Raw genomic sequence first — 23,524 nt, 5'->3', positions numbered from 1 at the left:
TTACCTTTGCATTTCATTTTGTTAATTCAAAGTTTATTATTTGCAATGAATTTTTAAATTCAGGCTATCTCAATTTGTAAAAAAAGGTCACATTTTATGAAAAAAAGAAAAATATTTAATAAATTATCCATAATGAACTAGACTAGATTTTCCTTAAATTAATTATAATTTCCAAGATAAATTTGCTAATAAACTTTTTAATTGTTTTAGTGAGTTATTCAAATAAAAATTCACTTGTTATACATTTTAATTTCTTGGTACTATTATACTCAAAACAATCATGGTAGATTTTTCATGTTATAGGATATTATATTTACTTGTAGAAATTTTGCTTGACAATCATTTTTAATCAGTCATTCTGTGTTTAGTCTTTAAGAAAAAAGATTCTTTTATGCCATGGAAACTCTCTCACTCCAAGTTAGATTGTAGTGTGTTGCATCTATCATCACAATACATAGAAACATGGGTAGCACAGGCGTTTTCTGTTCCATTTCGAAAAAGGACTTATCTGCTCGTTTACTAAAATGTAGGGAAATGTGGGTAGGAAACATTTGAACTCTTTCTTCTTTAAAAGCAATCAAGGAGTCACCTTTATCTTTGCATTTCTTTGCAAGTCAGGATCTCTGTATTTTAAATTATTGCTTGGTGTCAATTCCAGAATAAGTAGATCAGAAAGGCCAATTACTTTGATAGCCATCATTTTCCTTCCTTACTAAAAACTTGTCCTGTCTTCCAACTGTAAACCTAACCATCCCAGTCGCTACCACTCCCTTCGATTTGTTACATGTCCTATTGCAGATACTGAGCAAATATTGCTCATCCAGTTTTTGCGTCAGTAACCCAGGAAATCTAAGGTGCTTTCTGATTTGCCTTTCCTGTTGCAGGTCAACAAAAATCTCTCAGTGACTTCACCACCACCAGGCCCTCCAAAAAAGCCGAGGGTGAAGCAGTCATTTGTGCTGACCACTGATGATATTATCCATCAGTTTGGATTCCAGCAGACCGGTGAGCAGCTTTCTTGCTTTGCATATTCTTTTAAGTGTTCAATGCTATTTTTTATGAATGTACTTATTTCTATTCAGAAAAAACACTCCTGGCAATCTAATGGTCAGTTTTCACACTTGACAAAGAAATGTTCTCTCTCTTTTTTTCCTAAAGTCATAGAAATGATTTTAAAGTTCGGAATTGGTAACTTGACCATTAACTACTTTGAACTTATATGCTGTTAAAGAGATCATTTAAAACTTGAAAAACCAGAAGTTTTAAACATGTACAGTATTGAATCTGATTGAGCTTTTCAGTTGAAAAAGGGAATAATGGCTTATGGATAATTTTATTTTTAACTGTTTGTAAATTTTATATAAAGCCAAAATAATGTGCCTTTTCGTGGGATATCACAGACCTTCAAGTTTCAAGTTAATAGAATATACAAAAAAATCTACTTGAAATATCTACATTAATTACTGAATTGAAATGAATTGTAAAATTGCAAATTTTAGACTGTTTTAAATGCACATGAGTAAGGTCTTCAAAGAATATCAAAGAAAAATATCTATGAGAAATGATAATCATTGAATTGAAGGATGACTTTCTGCTCATTAGCTACTTTTTTACAATATTCTACCTACTACCAAGTTATTTAATCAAGAACTGAAAAAAAATCACAAAGTACTTATCTGTGATGAAGAGACAAACACACAAATTTTTAGTTTCAATAGCTGAATATAATTTACTCAGAAATTTGGGGACCATAACACTTTTCTGTGAAAATATTTGGAATTTATCATTATAGAAGTTCTGTTAATCTCTATATAAATTATATACCTTAATGGGAAAATACTTAGATTTAGGAATCTTACATATAATCCTTGCTTTTATTATGCCTGTCTTACAAACTGGAAATGGTATTTGGTGAGGTAACTTTTCCGTTGAGGTGACATGAAAACATTTTGTAACTGTAAGGTGCTCTACAAATTTGACATCTACATCATAAACATGCTTGTGTGCCAAGTTTAAAAACACTTGAAATCCTAATTTCAAATCACTGTAATAGCTAAGTTGTCCCACATCTTAGAAGCTTTAAATTTCTAATGTTCCAGATGTCCACTAGAATTTATAGCAGTAATATCAATCGCTGTTATATATTATGGAAAGTGTACCATGTAGTACTCATCAGACTTTTATTCTTTATGCCTCACAGAAATATTTGGCCTGAGTTTAGAGGTTATCCTTTTAATGGCGAGAAAGGAAGGGACCTCTCTTGTCCATCAGTTCTTACTGTTTTTCTGCTGAGGTCAATTTTTTTTTCTGGGAAGAAACTTTGTCTCAAGGGCATAGATGTTGAGTGTCTGGTTGCAATACTATATTATCTTAAATCAATTTGAGAAGCTTTTTATGTCTGTGAGCCAATGCGGGATAGCTAATATAAACACGTCCATGTTCTGTGGAGGGAAAGACTAGAAAGGATAGGTGGGAAGGTTCTTGCAGTTGAATAGTGATTATCACAGAAACAGATAACAATCAAGACTCAGCACAGAGACACAACTGGGTCTGATAAAGTGACACTTGCAAACGTTAGAAACTTAGATGGGGGTCGTTCTGTTTACCTTAAACTTTCATAGCAGTGGATTCTATGAATTTGTATATTTGTGTCATGAATATCTATTCATAGGCATACTATCTCAGAGACATTACCAGAGAGCCATAGGGTATAGGTAACGTGGCTACATCTGACTTTTGTTTTGGTCACTAATATGTCTGACCTCATTTTAAGTCATATCCTTCCTAGGAAGTTCTTATATAATACATATTATATATAATAAAACAAAAATATGTGATCAGTGATAAAATGACCACTAGCTGGGCATTGATGGGACACACCTTTAATCCCAGCACTCAGGAGGCAGTGGCACACAGATCTCTTCAATTCAAGGCCAGCCTGGATTATCGAGTGAGTTCCAGGACATTCAGGGCCACACAGAGAGACCTTGTCTCAAAAAACAGACAAGATTCCTGGAGGAAATCCTCTCTCACAGCCGGGTTGCCTGATGGTCAGACCTAGCCAGCCCCAGCTGCGGGTGACTGTAGAGTCCTGAGCAGTGTCTTCAGGCTTCAGTTTTCTCAACCCTAGAGACAGCTGAGGCATTTGGCTTCTGTCTGAAAATTCTGTAATTCTAGGGTTTGTGTAGGAGGGGACAGAGGAGGAGTTGCAGTGAATAGGATCAAATGCACTGTCTGTCATTCTTAAAGAATCGATGAAAATATTTTAGAAAAAATGTACTTCTTATCTGATGTTCAAATAAGTTTTAATGTGGATAAATAAGTGTTCTTAATTATACAAATCTGTTAGGATATGAAATATAGGAACACCAAAACAAATAATATACATATAATATTTAAAAATAGACATCTTGGGGGCTGGAGAGAAGACTTAGTGCTTAAAAGTGAATACTACTTTTGCAAAGGACCCGAGTTCAATTTCCAGTACCCATGCCAGGCAGCCAGTATCCACTCCAGGGTTCCAGTGCCCTCTTCTGGACTCCACATGTCCCTGTACTCAAAAGTGCACATACTCATATATACACATACACAGTCACACATGACTAAAAATATAATAAATCTTAACATATATTTATATGTATATATACATATTACACACACATACACACAAATAGAAATCTTAACTGAAAATTCAGATGAAATATGCAGACCCTGCAATCTTTAGTATAAGGAAAAACTATTTGTCCAGAGCTGTAATGGACAGGCCCACTAGCACTCACGGAGAGAGACTTTCTATTTTAGACTATGTATAAAAGTGTTTGCATGCTAGAGTCTGTACTCTGAAGTGAGTTTATGTTAACCTTAGTTATTCAAAGCAAGTTCTAGGAAATTGGGACTGCTAGAAAAGTAAGCATTTCTTTCTCACATGGTTTATAATCCTAAACCTTGTAAAATATTTCCTTATTTATTCTGAAATCATTGTAAATGACTCTTTGCTGTAGCCTGTCAAGGTCATGTAGTAAGTATTACAGTCCCTGCCTTCAAGAAACATATGCTGAGCTTAGGGAGACATTGAGTTTGTAGAAAATGCAGTTAGTGTCGTAAATTCTGGAAGCGCAGGTTTCAAGACAATGCTGCAGGACAGCAGTAGCACAGAGCAGTTAGGGGCTCCCGGGCTGCACATCCAGACAGAGCTCTGCTGCCTCGCCCCATGCCCACTGCTGAGCAGCATGCCCCTGCACTTCCACCACTGCCCAGGTGCCTGTCCCCAAGACAGATGGGGACTACACCAAACCAAGGAATTCACTTTCAATTGTCCATAGAGGATAAAGTTACCAAAGCCTGACTATGGAAAGTATAGCATATGTTTTGAGATAAAATAGGTTTTTAAAAAGCATTACTGATATCTATGTGAGAGACAAGCTAAAGTGGGAACGAGCTCCCATGAAATACTTAGTTTAGGTATTACTCATTTAGATATTTCTCCAAATCCCCTTTTTAAAATTTAAACTATATCTTTTATTAATGAATTTTTAGTGGAATTCTAATTTTAATACTTGAGGTGAAATTATAAATTATAGCTTATATAAATGCTTTGTGATATAGTGAGCAAGCTATACTATATCTTGAAAATTGTTTTCAAGATTTGGAGAGATCTCAAATTAGTAAGTTAACAGTGCAACTGAAAGCTCTAGAACAAAAAGAAGAAATAATGCCCCAAAGTAGATGATGAGAAATGCTCAGATTCAGGGCTGGAATCAGTAAAATAGGCACAACAACAAAATCATCAAAAATAATATAAATAATCAATGAAATAAAGAATTGGTCTTTGAGAAAATCATTAAGATTGAGAAACCCTTAGCAACTTAAATAAAATGAAGAGAGATGGTCCAAATGAACAGAATTGGAGTTGAAAGGGGGAACATACCAGACACTGAGGAAATCCAGAGAATCATAGGACATTCTTATAAAACCCATATGCCACTAAGTTGGAAAATCAAAATTGCTTCCATACTTCTTTACTATAATGAAGAAATACCAAATAATAGTACCTTGTATTTACATAAGCATGTAAAGTGGTTTATGTGTGTCTTCATTTACTCCACAACAAAATTCTGTAGAAGTTAAACATGAATCATGCTGAGTACAATCATTTAAATCTTCCAGGAGCTTAAAGCTACCATTCCCTGAACTTACAGTGAATCTGAGAAGCAGGGTGCTGGTTTGCCATGAGTCATGCAGCCACTGGCAGCCACGTACATCTTCTAACTCAGTGCATCACCCGCACCATGCAGACTGCCAGTCCCTAAGGAGGGCACACATGTGGGAGGTCCAGTAGTCTCCTTGTTCAGGGGCCTGGGGGAGGTTGTGCTTCTGGCTGCTTCTCTGCCAGTAGCGTGTGGTCTCTTTCCTTTGCCAGGTTTTCCAGAAAAATAGTAACTTCACTTTTGGGGAAAGTATGGTTTTTGAGACTGAGGTGTCAAGCAGGAAATCTTAGTTCTTGATTATTAATGAACTCACATTTTTGACCTTTAGATAGAATTGTGCTTGCCATTTATTAGGGTTTTTTGTGTAATGTGGTATTTGATCTCTGGTGAAATCAGCAGCTCTCTGGAGAGAATTTTATTCTGCGTTGTTTTGTCTAAACCTAGGTCCCATTTAGCCACTTTGGTAAGTCTTTACTGTAGAGCTAGGTTTTAAAACATGACAGTAGACCTGGGGGGTCCATCCCTGTCGTCCCACTCACTCAAAAGGCAGAGGAGGGAAGAATACACGAGCCTACAACTTCAAGACCAGTCTGGACCACATACCAAGATCCTAAGTGTGGATTATTTAATAAGAGACTCGGTCACTGTTGTGAGTAGATAGGGGAGAAAAACCATCAAACATTTTTGTTGCTGGCACTGCAGTGTTTGTATCATCTCTACAAGTTATTGTTCAAAGAGAATATTTTATGTATTGAGTATATTTTTCATATCATTTCTTTAAATTAAATGTAATTCAGATTAAATAGATAAGCAAGATAAAGTAACTTTATTCATTTAATCTTCCTATCTTTTTAATTATGAACTTGGGTTTGGATTACATCTAAGCTGGAAACATGATGATTCTTGCATTTCAAAGGAAAAAATACATTTTGGCAAAAATTAGGAAATAGAATGACTCAATAAACACAGCTGATGTTAAAAGGGACTTTCCATTTTAAGGAAAGTAAATTAAGCTTCAAAGAATTTTCTCAGCCCATCAGAGTTGGCAGAGCTTTCTGTCAGTGTTACTTAATGAACTTTAAACTGTTAATTGAAAAAGAGTGTCTATTGAATTCTTATTTCAAACTTTTCAAAATTCCAGAATTTCCATTCAGTGGTGAGATAAATGGAAAGAATTAATTAATTCTCATAGATTAAAGATAATCTACAGAATTAACTGATTTTTTTCTGTAAGCAGATATCTTTAACAGTTTTTCACTGTTTTTAAGAGTCAAAATGTTTTTTTTACTGTGTAGTTGTTGAAAGACTTTATTTTTTTAAAAAATCACTTTTCAGAATTCAATGTACATTCCTCTCTAGCTAGATGCACCTATATTTCCTACTTCAGAGTATTGTTAGAGTCGTAAATATGTTTTTGATTTTGAAATACACAAAATGTTTAGAGATTAAATAACAAGAGGTTATCCAAGGTTTCCCCATCCTCATTTTGAAATCATGTAATTTGCATTCTGGCTAAAGTAATGGAGGAAATCTTATTTAAGACCTGGCCTGATAAACTGTTTAAAGTGATGGTTATGGGAGATAAAATGTGTCTGAAGGGCAAGTGATGAATACAGGATATTTAGAAGCACTCCAGAGGACATTGCAGTGAGGTAGGCAGAGAGGAAAGTCTGCAGACAAGGCCCTCAGGGGGACTAATCCACAAGACCTCAATTTTTAAAACTTCAGCTTTCTGCCTAAGTGCCAGCTTTAGGTCATCTTAGGAATGTGGCATTAAGACCATAAAATACTTAAAAACCAAAGCAAAATGTCATAATCTGTGTTAAGGGTACATGGGTTTGCAAGACCACACTGTGCCCCACAGATGATGAAATAGCACCAAACCGACCACTCCATCTGCTAACATGCGTTGAGTTTACTGCCTTCCCAAACACCATCAGGAAGAATGAAGAATGTGAGGTGCTGTGCACAACCCTGTTTGATGGCCCTCAAGCAAGTGTCCTTCTATAGTAGGTGTCATGAAAACAGAAGGAAAGGTGTTTGTTACTATGAAAATATTTTGTTACTTTTACTGGCAAACGGATGCAGTAATGTGTAGAGCAGCCAGTTTCCAATTAGGACTTCCACGACTTTTCCAGTTCTGCCTTTGTTGCTCAGCAAATCACGTAAGGATTTTACCTTCTTCTAAACAGCATGCAGTTGGCCAGACAGTATGCTGGTGCTGATTGGTGAGAGTAAAACTTAAAAAGCTGGGACAACCCAGTGGTTGACAGTATGTGGCTAGCCTGCTTGAGGCCCTGGATTTGATTCCCCACACCTTAAAATAAATTATTTTTAAGGCCTTGCTTTCAAAGAATCAGCAGTTTCTTGTTGCTGTTGTTGTTAGAAACATTTTAAAAAATGCAGATGAGTGTAGTTCAGTAAAGGACGTCTAAGTCAGACTCAGAGGCCCAGGTCAAGTTAAGAAAGAATTTAAATATCCAGTGATTTCTGAACTGAGTCTTAAAAAAAAAATTAGTACATATTAAAAAGAGAGGAGCTTCAAAGCTGAGGAGTGGGAACAACCTGTAAAGATTTTCATATATGAAGTGGAGGTTATCATGCCTAATTTTCTTGGTTTTTAATGAAGATTTTAGAAATCTAATATAGTAGCATGCAGTGTGAAATCACTTTTAAAATGATTAAGTAGTCAAATGTAGAGGATACCATTTTAATTTTCTAGCATTAATTCCATAGTAGCTTATTCAGTAACTAGCATAATTTTTAAAGTTATTTTAAAAAGCCAGGATGAATATGAATATGACAGACAGTTGGTCATGACTTCTTAATTATCCCTCAAATCTACTAGAGATCAAGAATTACTTCCAAAGCTAATAGTTCATGTCATTCTTTATCCTTTCTCTAATCACCAATCAACACAAAATGTCCTAGGATGGGATGAATTTTATATTTGGATTTTCCTAATCACTGAGCAGATCTTAATTGCTTGGATCTGTCCTTTAACACATCATTATTTAGATTCCCATCCACAAACTGAGACTCCATTTATTAACTTTTTGTCTCTGTATTTGGAATCTGTGAAACTTGTGCTTGATCTGTACAATAAAGATGTGAGTTCCTATTGCACTCCCCCGAAGAGCATTGCTCTTAAGTGTCCAGTGGTTGGTGTTAATCTACTAGGTAAGTATTCAGATTCAGCCTCCATTTATAATAGTGATAAGTGCTATTATAATTGAATTGTTTCTAACCCTGTTGATAAAGTATATTCTACATGGAATTTCTTACTTTTAAGAACATTTCTGTCAACACTCATGAATGATTATCATGCACAGGGATATGCATGTATCATGACTATCACCATGGAGCACTAAATCCCTCCTAACTTAGGAGGGAGACTATGATTACCGACTTTTCCTCATTAAGTAAGCAGATTCAGATGAGCTTGTAGCTGCCCATTGTTTCTTAGCCGTCTATGTTCTAAGAAAAATCATTTTATTCGATCTTTATGGGGTACCTATGGTTTCAGCCTTACAACTTTCAACCTTGCCCCCATCTGTTCAAAATAGGAAATTTGCTCTAAGCTCTGACTTTTCGGTCACTTCCTTTGTGCTGACACGTTTTTTTCTGTTCAGAAGCATTCATAGTATATTGCAGTATTTGTCCAGTTGGTATATTGATTGCCAATGAAAAATAAAATCATGCACCTGGAAATTTTAAACTGTAGGAAAATTTTAAATAAGGTCTAATTTTCTGTTGAGTATAAAAACTATGTAACTCTAACATAACCAAAGTGTGAATTCATATTTTAATGATACTCTGATATTTACCTTTTCCAAAGCTTTCTAGTTGATGTGTTAATTATTTCTTAATTTGTGCTATTTATATTCTGAAGATTTGTGAAGTTATCTGCCTATAACATCTTTTTATAGAAAGTTCGAGTGTAAAATTGTAAAGATTAGGAAAAGTTGAGCAGAGCTATTATGTGTGTGACTGAAATAAATATAAAATCTAATCTGACAGAAAATGTTCATCCTCACATATGTGTAGCAAGATATGTATGCTAATTGGTTTCCATGAATGTGACAGAGCGTCATGTCGCCTTGAGTGTTCAGAGAGGCGTCTGTGGTTCACCCCATGGTGCCATTCTTCCTGGTGAAAACTTGGGGCTCACCTTTGACATATTCCACCCTTTGTATAGTTAGTCTCCCCCAGAGTTCTCTCATTGCCTTGTTCTAACTCTCTCAGTTGATGGGTTGCCCCCTTTTCTCTCTGTGATGACCTCTCCATTCGTCATGTGTTGTGGGTATCACTCCATCCCCCTAAGTCTTTCAAAGTTCTGGTCTTGTTTTCATCTGTATTGGTGTATTGTGTGTTCTGTGTTTTACTTCATTGCCACTGGCTTTTATTTGTTGTTTGTATCTTCAGATGAGGGAGTAGTAATAAATATGACTTACCTCTTCCACTGTGTGAAGAACTGTAACTTCACTAGTTCGTTTGCCCATGCACATCTATTAAAATTTTCTATTTGTAGGACAAATAATGTGCAATTTATATTTAAGCTAAACAGGGAAAGAATGTCAGGATTACTGCGAATGAGAACACCTGGGACAGGGTCTCGTCTCTAGAAGCCTTCGCTGTTACTTTGGGAGACTGATTCCTCTCCTGGCCTGTGGTTAATGCTGGGCAACAGCCCTGTTATTTGGTGCTGGCAGCCTGTTTGGCTTAAAAACATTTGACCTTTGAATCTGTATTTATTGTTCCTGGTTTTACTTAGTTTGACTTCCACCAGATATGCTGGTTACATGTTCATTGGTTTTATCGTAGCCAGGATAGCGTTCATACCAACTGCAGCACACAGAAAGTTTGTAGGCAGAGCTTTCCAGTCATTTTGCATTGTTAAAAGTTTGGTTTTTCTAACTGTTCTTTTCAAGCTCAACAGCAGCCCTGGCACTGCTCTTCCCAGGGCCAGTTCCACCCCCTTATCTTACTTGACCGATCATCAGCGTTTGATACATTTGGTTACTTCTTAATGCATGGTGTCCCGGACACCACACTCTCTTGGTTTTCTCTTATCTTGTACGCCTGTCCTCTTTATTTCCTTATGCTAGATGCTTCCTGGTTCCTGACAGGTCTCAATAGACCATTCCTCCATAGTTCAGCTCTGTTTCGTTCCCTGAATATGCTGGCATCCTTGGGAGCTGCATGACTTTAAATCAAAGTCGGATACCAATGACTGCCTAATGTTTTTGTTTTCCAGACAGGATTTCTCTGTGTTTTGGTGCCTGTCCTGGATCTTGCTCTATAGACCAGGCTGGCCTCGAACTCACAGAGATCTGCCCGGCTCTGCCTCCTGAGTTCTGGGACTAAAGGCATGTGCCACCGCTGCCCGGCTGACTGTCTAATGTTTTATATTCAGCCTAGACATCTTTCCTAAACTCCAAATGTGCATAGTCCTTTATAGTAGCCCCTGAGACTTGTGTGACTGTTTACATGAAATGTAGGTAGCATGACTTAGGAACTCAAACTTTAATTTAAAACTATATGTGACCTGTAGATATCATACAGAATTCAGTTCTATTAATCTACTTCTATTAAGTCTTCATTTTCTGACCCCAACTAAATCATTTGTTTAAGAATTATTGGTTTTCAATTGAATATGAGTAATGCTTTTAATAACAAACTTCCTTAGTTGGTGGTTTAGAATCCTATATTAACATGATTTTGACAAGGTTTTTTAAAAGAAATTTTGCTGCCAGGCATGGTGACATGTGTTTGTAAATTCTGTCCTCAGGAGGCTGAGACAAAAAGATTGAGGGTTAGCCTTGGATACATACAGAGTTTGAAGCCAGCCTGGTCTGTGTCCAGGACCTTGTTTCAAAAATAACAAAAAGCATGCTGAATGACTTGCATAGAGATTCTATGTATTTTTGACTTTTCTCATCTAAGTCAATGCATGAGATTCTAGTAGCACTAAACCAAGAGGATTCAGATACATATTCCATTATTTATGCCTGAGTGACCTTCTTCATCTTGTTATGAAAAACTAGTGTTTACCTAGAGTGTTTATTGCAGATAGAAAGAGTTAAATACCAAAATATATGTGACTTCCAGTATAGTAGAAGTTACAAAAGTATGGTGTATGACTACATTCAGAATTACTCTAATGAGTGAACCTCCTTTTAAAGTTTTCTAACTTACCACTAAATTTTCAAAAGGGAAATCACTATATTCAAAGACTTAAACTTTAGTGAATCTCCTTTGTTAAAATTCTTATTCCTCTGGTACATATGTATTATTTCCAAATGAGCTTTTTTAGGAGTACTGACTGAATCATTTCACGGCAAAAGCATGTTCTGTTCTATCATTCCAGAGTAGAAGACTGGATAATTCATGCCATTGCCAAGTGCTGTATCTTTGTAAGTTGGCACAATGCCCGCAGGGAGAGAAAGATGTAGGCAATCAATCAGTTTACTCAGCTTGAGGACTAAAGGAAAGGGGGGGGGGGTTGCTTATAAAATGACCGAATTATTTTGACCAGGTGTAATTTCACCCTTGTTTCCATACCTGGAGAAGAAAACCATTTACTGTCTTAATATAGGTTACTGTCGACCACTCATTGCATTTTACTATTTTTATAGTTTTAAACAGAAATTGACAACTTTTAAGATTTTTCATTTCATAAGGCAAATAAAGTGATATTTGAATTTATTTCAAAGTGCTCAAATTTTCAGGCAAATTTTCTTTAATTTTTTTTCTGAGAAAAATGCATGTTTTTAAAGAAAATGAATATACCATCATTGTTCGGCCACTCTTGAATTGCTCGGCACTAGGTGATTCATCTTCTGTTATAACCAGTGCCTGGATACCTCACCCCTTCTAGTTATAAACCTCTAGTGCCATCACGCGTTTCATACTGGTGTTTGTTGCAACCATTCTATGATTCTACAATTTTTAAATAACAATTTAATAGTAGTTTATTTACTAATTAGAGTAGGCATTTCTGTAACCAAGTAAACAGCTCTTCATGCTTCCCCCTTAACAAGGGAGAAAATAAAATATAATCTATGACATAAATAATAGTTTTTGTAAGTTACTATGACTCAAGGTAATTCTTAATTAGAGCTATGGCAGAATAAAGTGTGATTTTTAAGCATCTGAAGATGTATCTGCTACAAGCTCTGGTAGGAAAAGAACTATCTACATTAAGGTTTCATTTACTCTTACTCAGGTTACCATCCACTAAATCTGTACTAAAATAGTCCCAAGGCTTCCCTGAAGAACTTAAGTGCATGCTTTTGCATTTTGTGGTTTAGTCAGTTCGGGTTGAGTAGTGAGTATCAATGATATCATAAAAGTTACTGGTAATGTTTTCTGGAAGTGAATATCCATCAATATTGAAAGTAATCAACTAACAATGGAAATTGGGTTAGGAGCCAGACCTTCTGGTAAGGATAGAGACCTCAAGGTCAAGGCAATGTTGATCTGTATTTTCCAGAATTTGAAGTAGACGTTTTCAGGAAGCTGTTTCCTTGAATGAAAAAAAAAAATGAATGAAATGTAAAGAATGGCCCTTCGGGGTGTTCTTAGTCAGCAGCTTGCCTAGCAGTCTGAGAGCCAGGCTGGTGAGAAAGAGCGAAACTTACAAATGACTACATCGAGTGACTGGTCAGTGTTTTAAATAAAGTGGAAGGTTTGTGCCACAGACGCTTCATAAGGAGACTGTGTGCTCATTGTGATGGCATTTCTCTCTTAGCTTTTCTCTGAAAAGTGCTTAATATATTTTCATAAAGAGTCAATTTAAAAATGACTTTTGCACAGTTCTTGTACTTTTTAAAAGTAGAATCAGAAACACTGCATTTTTGGCAGAAAGACTCTAAGGAAAGCTGTTCCTTGGCTAAAAAAAAGAAATACTTATACCTAAAAACTAGTCCATGCAATTCATCGGGCAGTGCTTACGGGGTCTGTTCTGTGCAGGGCCTCAGCTCGACACATAGTTGAACATGAAAGCATGTCCTCATGTTCTCCCAGTCTGAGAATCCAGCAGGCCAAGAAGTCACAGTGCTGTGACAGCAGCGAGTTTAACAGGAACAGGCATTCAACACTGTGGGGACACAAGAAGAGAATGAATCTGATTAAGTGTATAACTTTATCCTGGCGAGGAAACCCACAGAGACAGCTGACCCAAGCTTGAGGGAGCTCACCAACGCTAGCCCAACAGCTAGGGAGCCTACACGGGACCGACCTAGGCCCTCTGCATTGTGTTTCAGTTATGTAGCTTGGCCTGTTTGTGGTGCTCCTAGCAGTGGGACCAGGATCTGTCCCTGGCCCATGAGCTGGCTTTTTGGAACCTACTCCCTATGGTGAGATGCCTCCCTCAAGCCTTAATGCTGAGGGGAGGAGCTCGGTCCTGCCTCAGCTTAGCCCATGGGAGGCCTTACCCTTTCTCAGGAGTGAATGGGGGCAGGTAGAAAGGAGGTGGGGGAGGGAACAGGAGGAGAGGCGGGAGGGGAAACTGTGGCTGGTATGTAAAATGAATTTTTAAAAAATTAATAATAAAAAAATAAAATAAATGCTCTTAGCTTCATCATCCTGTTTAGAAATCCGTGTTGTGTATATAATATAAAGCAATATCGTCTTTTCAAGGGATTTTTCTGAATGGTAGCTCAGACCTGAGACTCTGAATTTTGTCACTGACCTTTCACAAAGCTAACAACTCACAAGTTCCGTGGGGCTTTTAATTGCTGTCCTCTTCAAAAGTGGAGCTGCTAACAGTGCTGCGGCCTTCTGAGAGTGAGCCAGTAAATACTTGCACTCCATGTTGCTGTAAAGATGAGAGATGGGCAGGTGCTTGTTCTGTGTGTTAGCCTCTCTGTAGAGGAGATGAGTTCTCCATATGTATGGCTGTTAAATTTGAGAAAAATAGGAACTCATCGGGTTTCTTATTTTTGCTAATTAATAATCCCTGAGCCTATTTCTCTTGGGGGGGGGGACCTTATTTTCTTCCCCTGCCTTTGGTAGTAACATTATGAAGTTTAATATCATCTTAGTCTTTTCGTAGGTATTCTGAAGTATTTAAGACTTGAAAGTAAAACAATTAAAAAGTAATAGAAAAGGCAGTTCTAAGAATTACAAATGAACTTTTTTATTGAAAATAATTTTTTTCAAATGTCTATTTTGATCCCGGTCTCCCCTCCTTCATCTCCTCCCTGGTCCTCTCCACCTTTCCACCCATCCAGCTCCATGTTTTTTTTTTTCTCTTTTTCTTTAGAAAACAAACAGGCCAATTTAAAAAAAAAAAAAAAGAATAAAACAAAACAAACAGGCCAACAGAGAAAAAAGAAAGGAAAGAAATACGAGACACACAGACACACACATACACAAAAAAAAAAAAACCCTTAAGAACATCAAATCAGAACTGTAATAGAAAAGCAAAAGACAAATAAATTATTTAAAAAATCCCAAATAAAGCATTATGACGCAAAATATCCCAAAAATACCATTGTGCTCCTTTTGTGTTGGCCATCTACTGCTGGGCAGGGGGCCTGCCCTCAAGTGTGGTTCCTATACCCAGTGAGACTCCATTGGAGAAAATAAATTTTTTTTGAGCAAGCAGTGATCAGTTGAAGATAGCTTCTGTATTAGGGATGGGGGTTGTGTCCACTTCCCCTCTCAGTAGTGGGGGTGTTAGGATTCTGCCGCTCTCTAGCGGCATGATCGCACATGCGCAGTTCAGGAATTAACAAAGGCTCTTGTGTCTTACATCATCAGTGTGCACTGGTGACTACATGTGTACACGGACTGTGGTCACGCAATCAGCGCACACATGGTATAGCTCTGTAAGCCTGCCTGCGCATGTCCACGGGAACCCTTAAAAAGCCTGACGGAGCCGGGCGGTGGTGGCGCACGCCTTTAATCCCAGCACTCAGGAGGCAGAGACAGGTGGATCTCTGTGAGTTCGAGGCCAGCCTGGGCTACCAAGTGAGTTCCAGGAAAGGTGCAAAGCTACACAGAGAAACCCTGTCTCAAAAAAACAAAAAAAAAAAAAACAAAAAACAAAAAACAAAAAAAAAAAAACTGACGCAGACCCCACCCTCTCTCTGTGTTCTGTTCTCTCTCTCCCCCCACCATCTTTCTCTCTGTGTCTCCCCAGGCTTGGTTCTTCTGATCCCTACCCGTCCCCTACCCCACCCCCATCTTCCTCCTAATAAAGCCCTGATACTGATACTGGGTTCTGTCATGGCCGTGACCTTTCTGCTTGGTAACCAGCATCTCTAAACAGTGGTTTATCATTCTTACAGGGAGTCCATCTGGCTTGGAGCTGGGTCACAGTCTCTGAGTTCCTATGTGCACCAGTACTGTTGTGTCAGGAAGGCCCCGTTTCCTTGGTGTCCTCATCCCCGCTGGCTCTTACAGTCTTCCTGCCTCTCTTTCCCATACTTTCCCGATCCCTGAAGGGGGAGGGGCTTGAGGAAACGGCCCGTTTAGAATTGAGTGTTCTCTCTGCACACCGTCCAGCTGTGGGTCTCTGTCTTAGTTCCTGTCTCCTGCGGGAGGCAGCTTCTCTGATGAGGGCTGAGTGAGACACAGAGCTGAATCCCAGCCAGGTCTCAATGATCTTTTATGGGGAAAATGAATAGGATAGTTTTTAAAGCTGACTTCTCTTTAATTAAAGGTATAGGAAATTTCTAAACCATGGTTATGCTTAAAACTTATAATTTCTCTTTAGAAATTGAATTTTATTATTATCATTATTTGTAAATAATGTAATTGTATTCCCACCTTCCAACATTGTCAGTATCTTATCAATCTAGTAAATGAAGTATTTCTTCACTAGCTCTTTGCTTGCCTAAACTGCTTTTTTTAGTTATTTTGTTTTTAATTATAGAGATACTTTATTCCTATACATTCAGAATCTGAAATGCAAAACCATATATTAAGTAAGGCCCCAGTAGTGTTTCTGTCTGAGGCATTAGATCTATTAAAAGTCTAAATTAAAAAATGTTTCATTGATATTCTAGCTAATCCTATATAGATACATGTTCTGTGTATCTCTAGTGAAAAATACAATGAATAAATAAATAAATAAATAAACATAGAAGAAATGACAAATAATGTGGAGAAGATGTATTAGCTGATTGTGAAAATGACAAAGTGCTTTAGATAGTCAAATCAAGAGGAAAGATTGAGTTTGACTCAGTTTTCAGAGGCTGTGACCCGTTGGCCCCATTACCTTTAGAGCCCGTGACAAAACACAGTAACATGGCGGGGAGTGGATGACAGAGCACAGCTGCTCACTTGGTGGTAGGCAGGAAGCAGAAGGACCGTCAACCCTATTGTCTCCTTCCAAGGCACAGCATTAACAACCTGACTTGTTTCCACTGGACCCTCCCTCTAATCCATTGCTCAGGCTCTCAGTATGTGGTGTGTAGGGGAAATGGAAGATCCAGACTGTAGAAGGAGGGATAAAATCACACACAGAGTAAGGATGGTCACTATTTATTTTTAACTTTATTATTATGTGGGTTTGTGGGGTGGTGCATGTGTGGGGGTCCAAGGACAGCTTTGTAGGGTCACTTCCCTCGTTCCACCTCTACATGGGCTCCAGCGATTGAATTCAGGTCACTTGGTTTATGCAGTACCGTTACCCAGTAAGTTCTCACTGGCCCAGTAGTTGCTATTTAAATAGATTAGTCAAAGAACACTCCATTAAAAGAGCTGACATTTGAACAGAGTTGTACAGAAGAAAGATTGTGTTATCTAGAAAATAGTGTCTCTGAGCAAGAACCAAGACAGGAGTATTGTGTGTGTGTGTGTGTGTGTGTGTGTGTGTGTGTGTGTGTGTGTGCGCGCGCGCACGCGCGCGTGTGTGCGCGCGCGCTAGTACTAAACAAAGGTACTAAAGTATATTTTAATAGTTTAACACAAAGTTTTTGGCCTTGTAATATACATGTGGCATAATTTATTAAACTTGTACTTCACAGCCCTAGATGGATATTTATAGCCTTTCATAGGATGTGGTAGCATAAGCAAACTTGAATCTCATCTATGGAGGAGATTTAGCAATGTTGGAAGTTATAGTGCCTGTGTTTATTTGTTCTTTTACTTCACAGAAATGAGTTCAATGTGTAATTAACTATTGGTTAGCATAATTAAATTATTTGGGCAGTAGTTCTAAAAAACAGTTAAATACCCGCTAATTCTATATATTCATAGGATTAGTGGGAAATGCCTGTCCTGAGGGGGATGCCTGCCTTTCTCATTTGTGTGTGTGTGTGTGTGTGTGTGTGTGTGTGTGTGTGTGTCTGTGTGTGTGTGTGTGTGTGTATGTGTGTGTGTTTGAGACAGTCTTGCTGCATAACAGGCTGTCCTTAGACTCAGCAATCCTTCTGCCTCAACTTTCTGAGTGCTAGGGTTAGAAGCATATGTGACCACCTCTGGTACAAATTTAATTTTTTACTAGTATTTGAGAAAAAGTAGAACAGATTGTTTAAGAGTGGTATCGATTGTGGACTCTTGTGAGAGCTGTGAGTGGACAAACTACTGAGTTCACATGTCTTATAAATTCCTATCAGTCTTCAGATAGAAACAGTTCATCTCCAAAATCAGGTTATGGATTAATTGATTGAAATATGAATAATTTATCCCTAAAATAGAACTTACTTCATTTTGGTTTTATTTTGTGTGTATGAATGCTCTGCCTGAATGTACATATCTGCACCACATGTGTGGCTAATTCCTTCAGAGACCAAAGAAGGGTGTTGGATTCCCTGGAAGTGGAGTTACAGATGGTTGTGAGCCATGATGTGGGTGCTGAGAATCAAACTCAGGTCCTCTGGAAGAGCAGCCAATGTTCTCAACCACTGACCCAACAAACATGGTTTTCACTAATTATAAAGCAACAAAAACTGATGAGAGGATTATAAATAATTTGTCCCTCTGGTTTGGTGAAAATTACTACATTTCAATAAATATAATGTGAATATTTTTTCATTTTATTTTGTATTTTATGTGTATGAGTATTTTACCTGCATGTATATGTGTCTGTGCACCATGTGTGTGCAGTGCCCATGGAGGCCAGAAGGGGGCATTAAATCTCCTGGAACTAGAGTTACAGACAGTTTGGAGTGTTTTTGTGGGTTCTTGAAATTGAACCAGTGTTATCTGGAAGAGTAGTCAGGGATCTTAACCCCTGAGCCATATCTTCATCACCAAATATTACATTTGAGCAAGTCAGTCAACATATAAATATAATATGTAGTATAATGACTATTCATTCATGCATATTTGACATGTTTGCCATTGTAGGCATGGGGTTGATAAATGTGGAGAAAAAAACTAAAATAGTACTATAAATTTATGATATCTGCTCTTCTCTCTGGAAACTATTGATGAAACTAAGGACTTTACTGTGTAACCACAGGACCATTATCATACATGAAAAGTAATACTGGTTATATAAAACCATCTAATAAATGCTCGCATTCAGGTAGCTCTAATTATGCCAAAATGCCTTGATCAATCTCTGTATCTCCAGCACTCAATCAAGATTCATATTTTCATTGATGGTTATGTTATTTGAACATCAGTTATATTAGTATCAGTTTCAATCAACTGCCTAGGCTAATTGTCTTATGAAATATCAGTGTTTTAAATTTATCTATTTCATTGTGGTTTTATTCGGGCAAAACCTGTGTCAATACTATGAATGATAATCACTTTTTTACATCTTATCAAGTGTCATGTGTTGTCAGGATGTCCCACTGCAGGCGTTGCTAAGTTTAGCCTTTGATTAAGGAGGTGGACACCAGATCTCTCCATTATGAAAATAAAATGGCCCTGTTTCAATTACTGTGTGTTCTAGAGGTCATGTGAATGCCCTCTTCCCAATAGACTTCCTAGTAGTTTCGGCATCCATTCTCAATTAATTGTCCTGGTGAGGGATACAACATACTGCTTTTCCAAAGTGACCATTCCCTCCTACTTCATTGGTTTGTATTCTTTGATGAAATATATTGGTTCCTTTTTTTTTTCCTTTTGAGTTTGTGTGTGAAGCTGCCCTGGTATGTGCAGAAGTTAATATTTCCTTGTAGTAGTTATCCACCACCTCTAATTTTTAGACTTTTTCCTCTCCTCTCTTCTACAGTGATCTTTGCAGTGTGTGTGCGTGCGTGTGTGTGTGTGTGTGTGTGTGTGTGTGTGTGTGTGTGTGTGTAGGTATCCATGTATATTTTTTAAGTCATTGGTTTGCCCCTTCCCATACTCCCTCCTCTACCCTACCCTGTACTCCCAAACCCCAGTATAACTCTTCCTGTTCCATTCATCTCTTTTACCTCTTTGTAATAGTCTGTTCTGTCTCCTTTTTCTTTAAAGCCCCTCCCTCATGGCTCCTTAATTTTCTGGTCTCTATGGGTATTCCAAATGGCACACACCTACCTGATGCTTCAAAGCTAACATCTACATATGAGAAAAAATGTGAAGTTTGTCTTTCTGTGGCACCTCACTCAGAAGGATTGTTTCAAGCTCCGTCCACTTACTTGAAAATTTCATTTTTCTTAATAGCTGAGTAGTATTACATGTGTGTAATTATGTGTAATCCATAGTATACTACATGATTAGGCTGTTTCCATTCCTTGTTCTTGTGAATAAAGCAGCAATGAACATGGATGAGCAGTAACTCTAGAGCAGGGTATGGAGTACTTGGAGTATATTCTCAAGAGTGCTCTAACTAGACCATAAGGTAGACTTGTTTTTGCGTTTTTAAGAACCCTCCACACTGATTTCTGTCATGAATGTGCCAGTTTACACTCCCAACAGCAGCAAATCAGTATTCTCCCCTTCCCACATCCGTCATCCATAACAGCCATACCACCGATTGTTTTTCTTTCCTCCACCTCCTCCTTCTCCTCCTCCTCCTTCGCCAATCTGACTAGGGTGAGATGAAATCTCAAAGAAGTTTGAATTTACAATTCCTTGATACCTGAGGATGTTGAACATTTTTAACTGTTTCTTGGTCATTTGTATTTCATTTTTTGAAAACTGTTTAGCTCTGTGCCCTATTTTTAATTGGGTTGTTTTCTTGTTCTTGTTTTTTTTTTCCCCCAATTCTGTATATATTCTAAATATTAACCTTCTGTGTTGCTGATAAAGTTTTTTTCCCATTCTGAAATCTGCCTCTCTTCCTGAATTATGGTATTCTTTTCCACATAGAAATTTTAATTTCCTGAGGTTCCATTTATTAATTGTTGATTGTAATGCCTAAGCTATCAGGGCCCTTCCTGTTCAGAAAACTCTTACGCCAATGAGTTTAAGCATATTTCCTTCTTTCTCCTCTATCAGAGTCAGAATATTAGGTCTTTTGTAGTTCCATATGAAAGATTTTTTTCAATTTATGTGAAGAATTTTGATGAGGATGGCACTGAATCTGTAGATTGCTTTTGGTAGGATGGCCATTTTCACAATAGTAATCCTATAAATCCATGGGCATGGGAGGTCTTTCCATCTTCTGGTATCTTCTTCAGTTTCTTTCTTCAGTGTCTTATAATTCTCACTATACATATCTTTCACTTATTTGGTTAAATTTATTTCAAGCTTTTGTTCACTTTGTTTTTTGTTGTTGGGTTTTGTTTTGCTTTGGGTTTTTTTTTTGTATTTGTTTGTTTATTGTTGTTGAGGCTATTGTGAATGATATTGTTTCCTTGACTTCTTTCTTGGTGTATTTGTCATTTGTATATATGAAAACTACGGATTTTTCTGTGTTAATTTTGTTTTCTGATACATTGTTGGATGTGTTTATCAATTGTAGAAAGTTTCTGGTAACTGTAATTGAATATAAATAAGGGGAATGTTTTATTTTGTTCTTATCCTTTTAATTTCTAACTAAACAAGACCACTCTCATTTGAAAGCAAATGAGCCATACCACACTCTTACTGATTGCTGTAGGAAAGTTAGAAGATGTCAGAGACAACAGAAATTGCCCAAATTGACAAGAATCAAAATTGTTTAAATATTTCCAAATTTTTATTTGTCCTTTTTTTAATTCAAAGATAAGATTAATCTGTAAATGAAAAAGTCTTTCCTCAGAATTACCTTAAAGAGTTTACGCATAAGGATAAACCCTGCTTCATTTGCTTTACATTTTTTTTTCAGTACAGAGCAGTTCTGTTTAATTACACTATTTCATCTTTTATCTCTGAGTACCAGAGAGCCACTCAGTAAATATCAGTTGGTTGGACCAAGGCTCAAAAGTACTCCATATGCTATTGGCAAACAATGGGTACTGAAGATGTGGGAGGGATTGTTTTTGTATTGCTTGAAGGCTTTGTTTGGTTTTGTGACTAGGATTTACTGAATTGTTAGGACTGCATCACATTTGTAATTCTCCTGTCTCTGAGGGCTGTGACAGACACCTGCAGCTTCCTCGGTGCTGAGATTACAAGTATCATCATACTCAGCTCTTAAAAAAAAATATTTAAATGAAGCAAAGCTGTATTCTTAAATATATTGTGCTTTATTTTAAAGCTATTATTTTAAAGTGATATAAAGCTATAGTTCTGTCTTGATCACTTCACCCTTTTTACTTTAAGAAAAATCAGGTAAGTACATTCAAAAGAGAGGAACTTAACATTTTGCTTCAGCTGGGATTTTGCTGATTGCTCTTAGTAGACATTACAGTTCTTGCCTGCGACATTGTGTGTGGCCATTAGCATTATTTGAACAAAACTATTCTAGTCAAGTGTTACAATATTAACTCACATGTTTGCTGCTGAACAGATCCTACACAGTAAATTAGACCCACACCTGTGTTCATCTTAGCTCCTGTCTGACTTGTGGACTAGTGTCTCACGGATCAGATGCAGGATGTTATCTGCTTTACAGGATACTTACGACAAAGAAATGTAACAAAGGACACTGAGAACAAAAAGATCAATCCACGTGTGATAAAAGGGTATTTCTCAAGATTAGCCGGTATTGTTACCATTGTAGAGAGAGAAAGCAGAACTTTCTGACATCCTATGGTGATTTAATAAATAACAGAATATATCACGGCAGGAAGTCACATCAAAGAGAAATTCAAATGGATTTATTTATTCTTTTGAGAAAATAAGGAAGCACTGATTCTTTCACAGCTTTTATGGTGTTACATTATAAATCTCATGACCTCAAGTCAGAAATAAAACTTTTCCGGAAGAATTGCAGCCGAGACAGATAATGGTGGAATTTTTGTGCTTAGAGCAGGATAGGAATACATCGTCAACTGTAGCTAGATGCCACCTGAATGGGAAAAAATGGCTTAGCTGACCTTAAATTGTGTGTCTTAGTTAGCTAACCTCCCCAGCTGTTCCTGACCAAAGAATCTGTGACAACTTGGACGGATCCTGCCTTCTGAGGAGCATGTCTTTTTTCTTTTTCTTCTTTTTTTTTTTTTATAAACTCCGTGATGTTTTCAAATAACCAAATGCGATTCTTTCCTCTCCACAGCATACATCAGCATAGAAAGAAGGCCTTGCATCCACCAACAAGTAGATGCACCGCCAACGGTAAGGGAGTGTCTCTCTGTCTCTCTGTCTCTCTCTCTGTCTCTCTCTCTCTCTCTGTCTCTCTCTCTCTCTCTCTCTCTCTCTCTCTCTCTCTCTCTCTCAATTGTTAAAGCTGGTAAGAAATCACAAAATGGTGCTGATTGATGACTCCATTGCTGAAAACTCTTTTAACTCCTCTTTTCCAAAGTTATAGCCTTACAAGAAAATTAACTTCATGTTTCCAATTAAAGAAAACCTAATTTTTGCCAAAATATAGGAAAATAAGATACAATCTTTTACAGCCACTTGTTCATATTTTAAACTGAAGTAATATATACTTTTAATAATGTAAATATATAAATATGATATTTGCATTTTAAATGAATTATTTTCTGGAATAGTATGATTTTAGAGTGGATGTTTTATAATAGTAAAAGGATTCCCTAATGCTTCGTTTCTCTTAAAAGTTATTTTACTTACTATTGTAGGAGTAAAGTTTTGCCTTTTATCCCTTTTCTGTTAGTACTAGACAAAAAGGCATTTAATTATACTATTTATTATAGTAATATACATAGAATGGCATTTTCTTTTAGTTTCTGAACATGCTTGTATGAAATATGCCTAAGTAACTAGCTTCCAGCTGAAATTTTCATAAGATGATGTAATCTAGAATACATCTACTTCCCCTTCAACATAATCTTCTCATCCTTTATATAAGTCTTCCAAGCTCTTCAAATACCTTACTAGTTTATATTGCGAGAAATATTTCATAAATTTAAATGAAATAAAAACAATATTGA

The 23,524-nt window shown here is 37.1% G+C and overlaps 1 protein-coding gene and 1 long non-coding RNA gene across 9 annotated transcripts in view; one reads left to right on the top strand and one right to left on the bottom strand.

Moving 5' to 3' along the window:
* The window catches only part of LOC121823186 (uncharacterized), a 47,803-nt gene extending 32,069 nt beyond the window's left edge, over positions 1-15,734 (bottom strand). The window contains exons 1-4 of one of the 5 annotated variants that reach the window (XR_006064556.2): positions 15,504-15,640; positions 13,926-14,108; positions 13,164-13,308; positions 12,156-12,735 (exon numbers count right to left, since the gene is read on the bottom strand). This is a non-coding gene — a long non-coding RNA (uncharacterized LOC121823186). Of the gene's footprint in view, positions 1-12,155; positions 12,736-13,124; positions 13,309-13,902; positions 14,109-14,704; positions 14,924-15,503 lie in introns of those variants that run through there. The other 4 variants (XR_013045056.1, XR_013045053.1, XR_013045054.1 and 1 more) reach the window with 4 other exon arrangements.
* Ahi1 (Abelson helper integration site 1) overlaps positions 1-23,524 on the top strand; it is a 148,984-nt gene that overhangs the window by 77,001 nt on the left and 48,459 nt on the right. For all 4 annotated transcript variants that reach the window (XM_042262218.2, XM_042262219.2, XM_015998668.3 and 1 more), the window contains 2 exons: positions 885-1,005; positions 22,687-22,745. In XM_042262218.2, coding sequence (XP_042118152.1) covers positions 885-1,005; positions 22,687-22,745 — 180 coding nt within the window. The remainder of the gene's footprint in view (positions 1-884; positions 1,006-22,686; positions 22,746-23,524) is intronic.

The sequence above is a fragment of the Peromyscus maniculatus genome, chromosome 16 (genome assembly GCF_049852395.1).
Source record: "Peromyscus maniculatus bairdii isolate BWxNUB_F1_BW_parent chromosome 16, HU_Pman_BW_mat_3.1, whole genome shotgun sequence".
NCBI lineage: Eukaryota > Metazoa > Chordata > Mammalia > Rodentia > Cricetidae > Peromyscus > Peromyscus maniculatus.
This window is presented reverse-complemented; position numbering and strand designations above follow the sequence as displayed.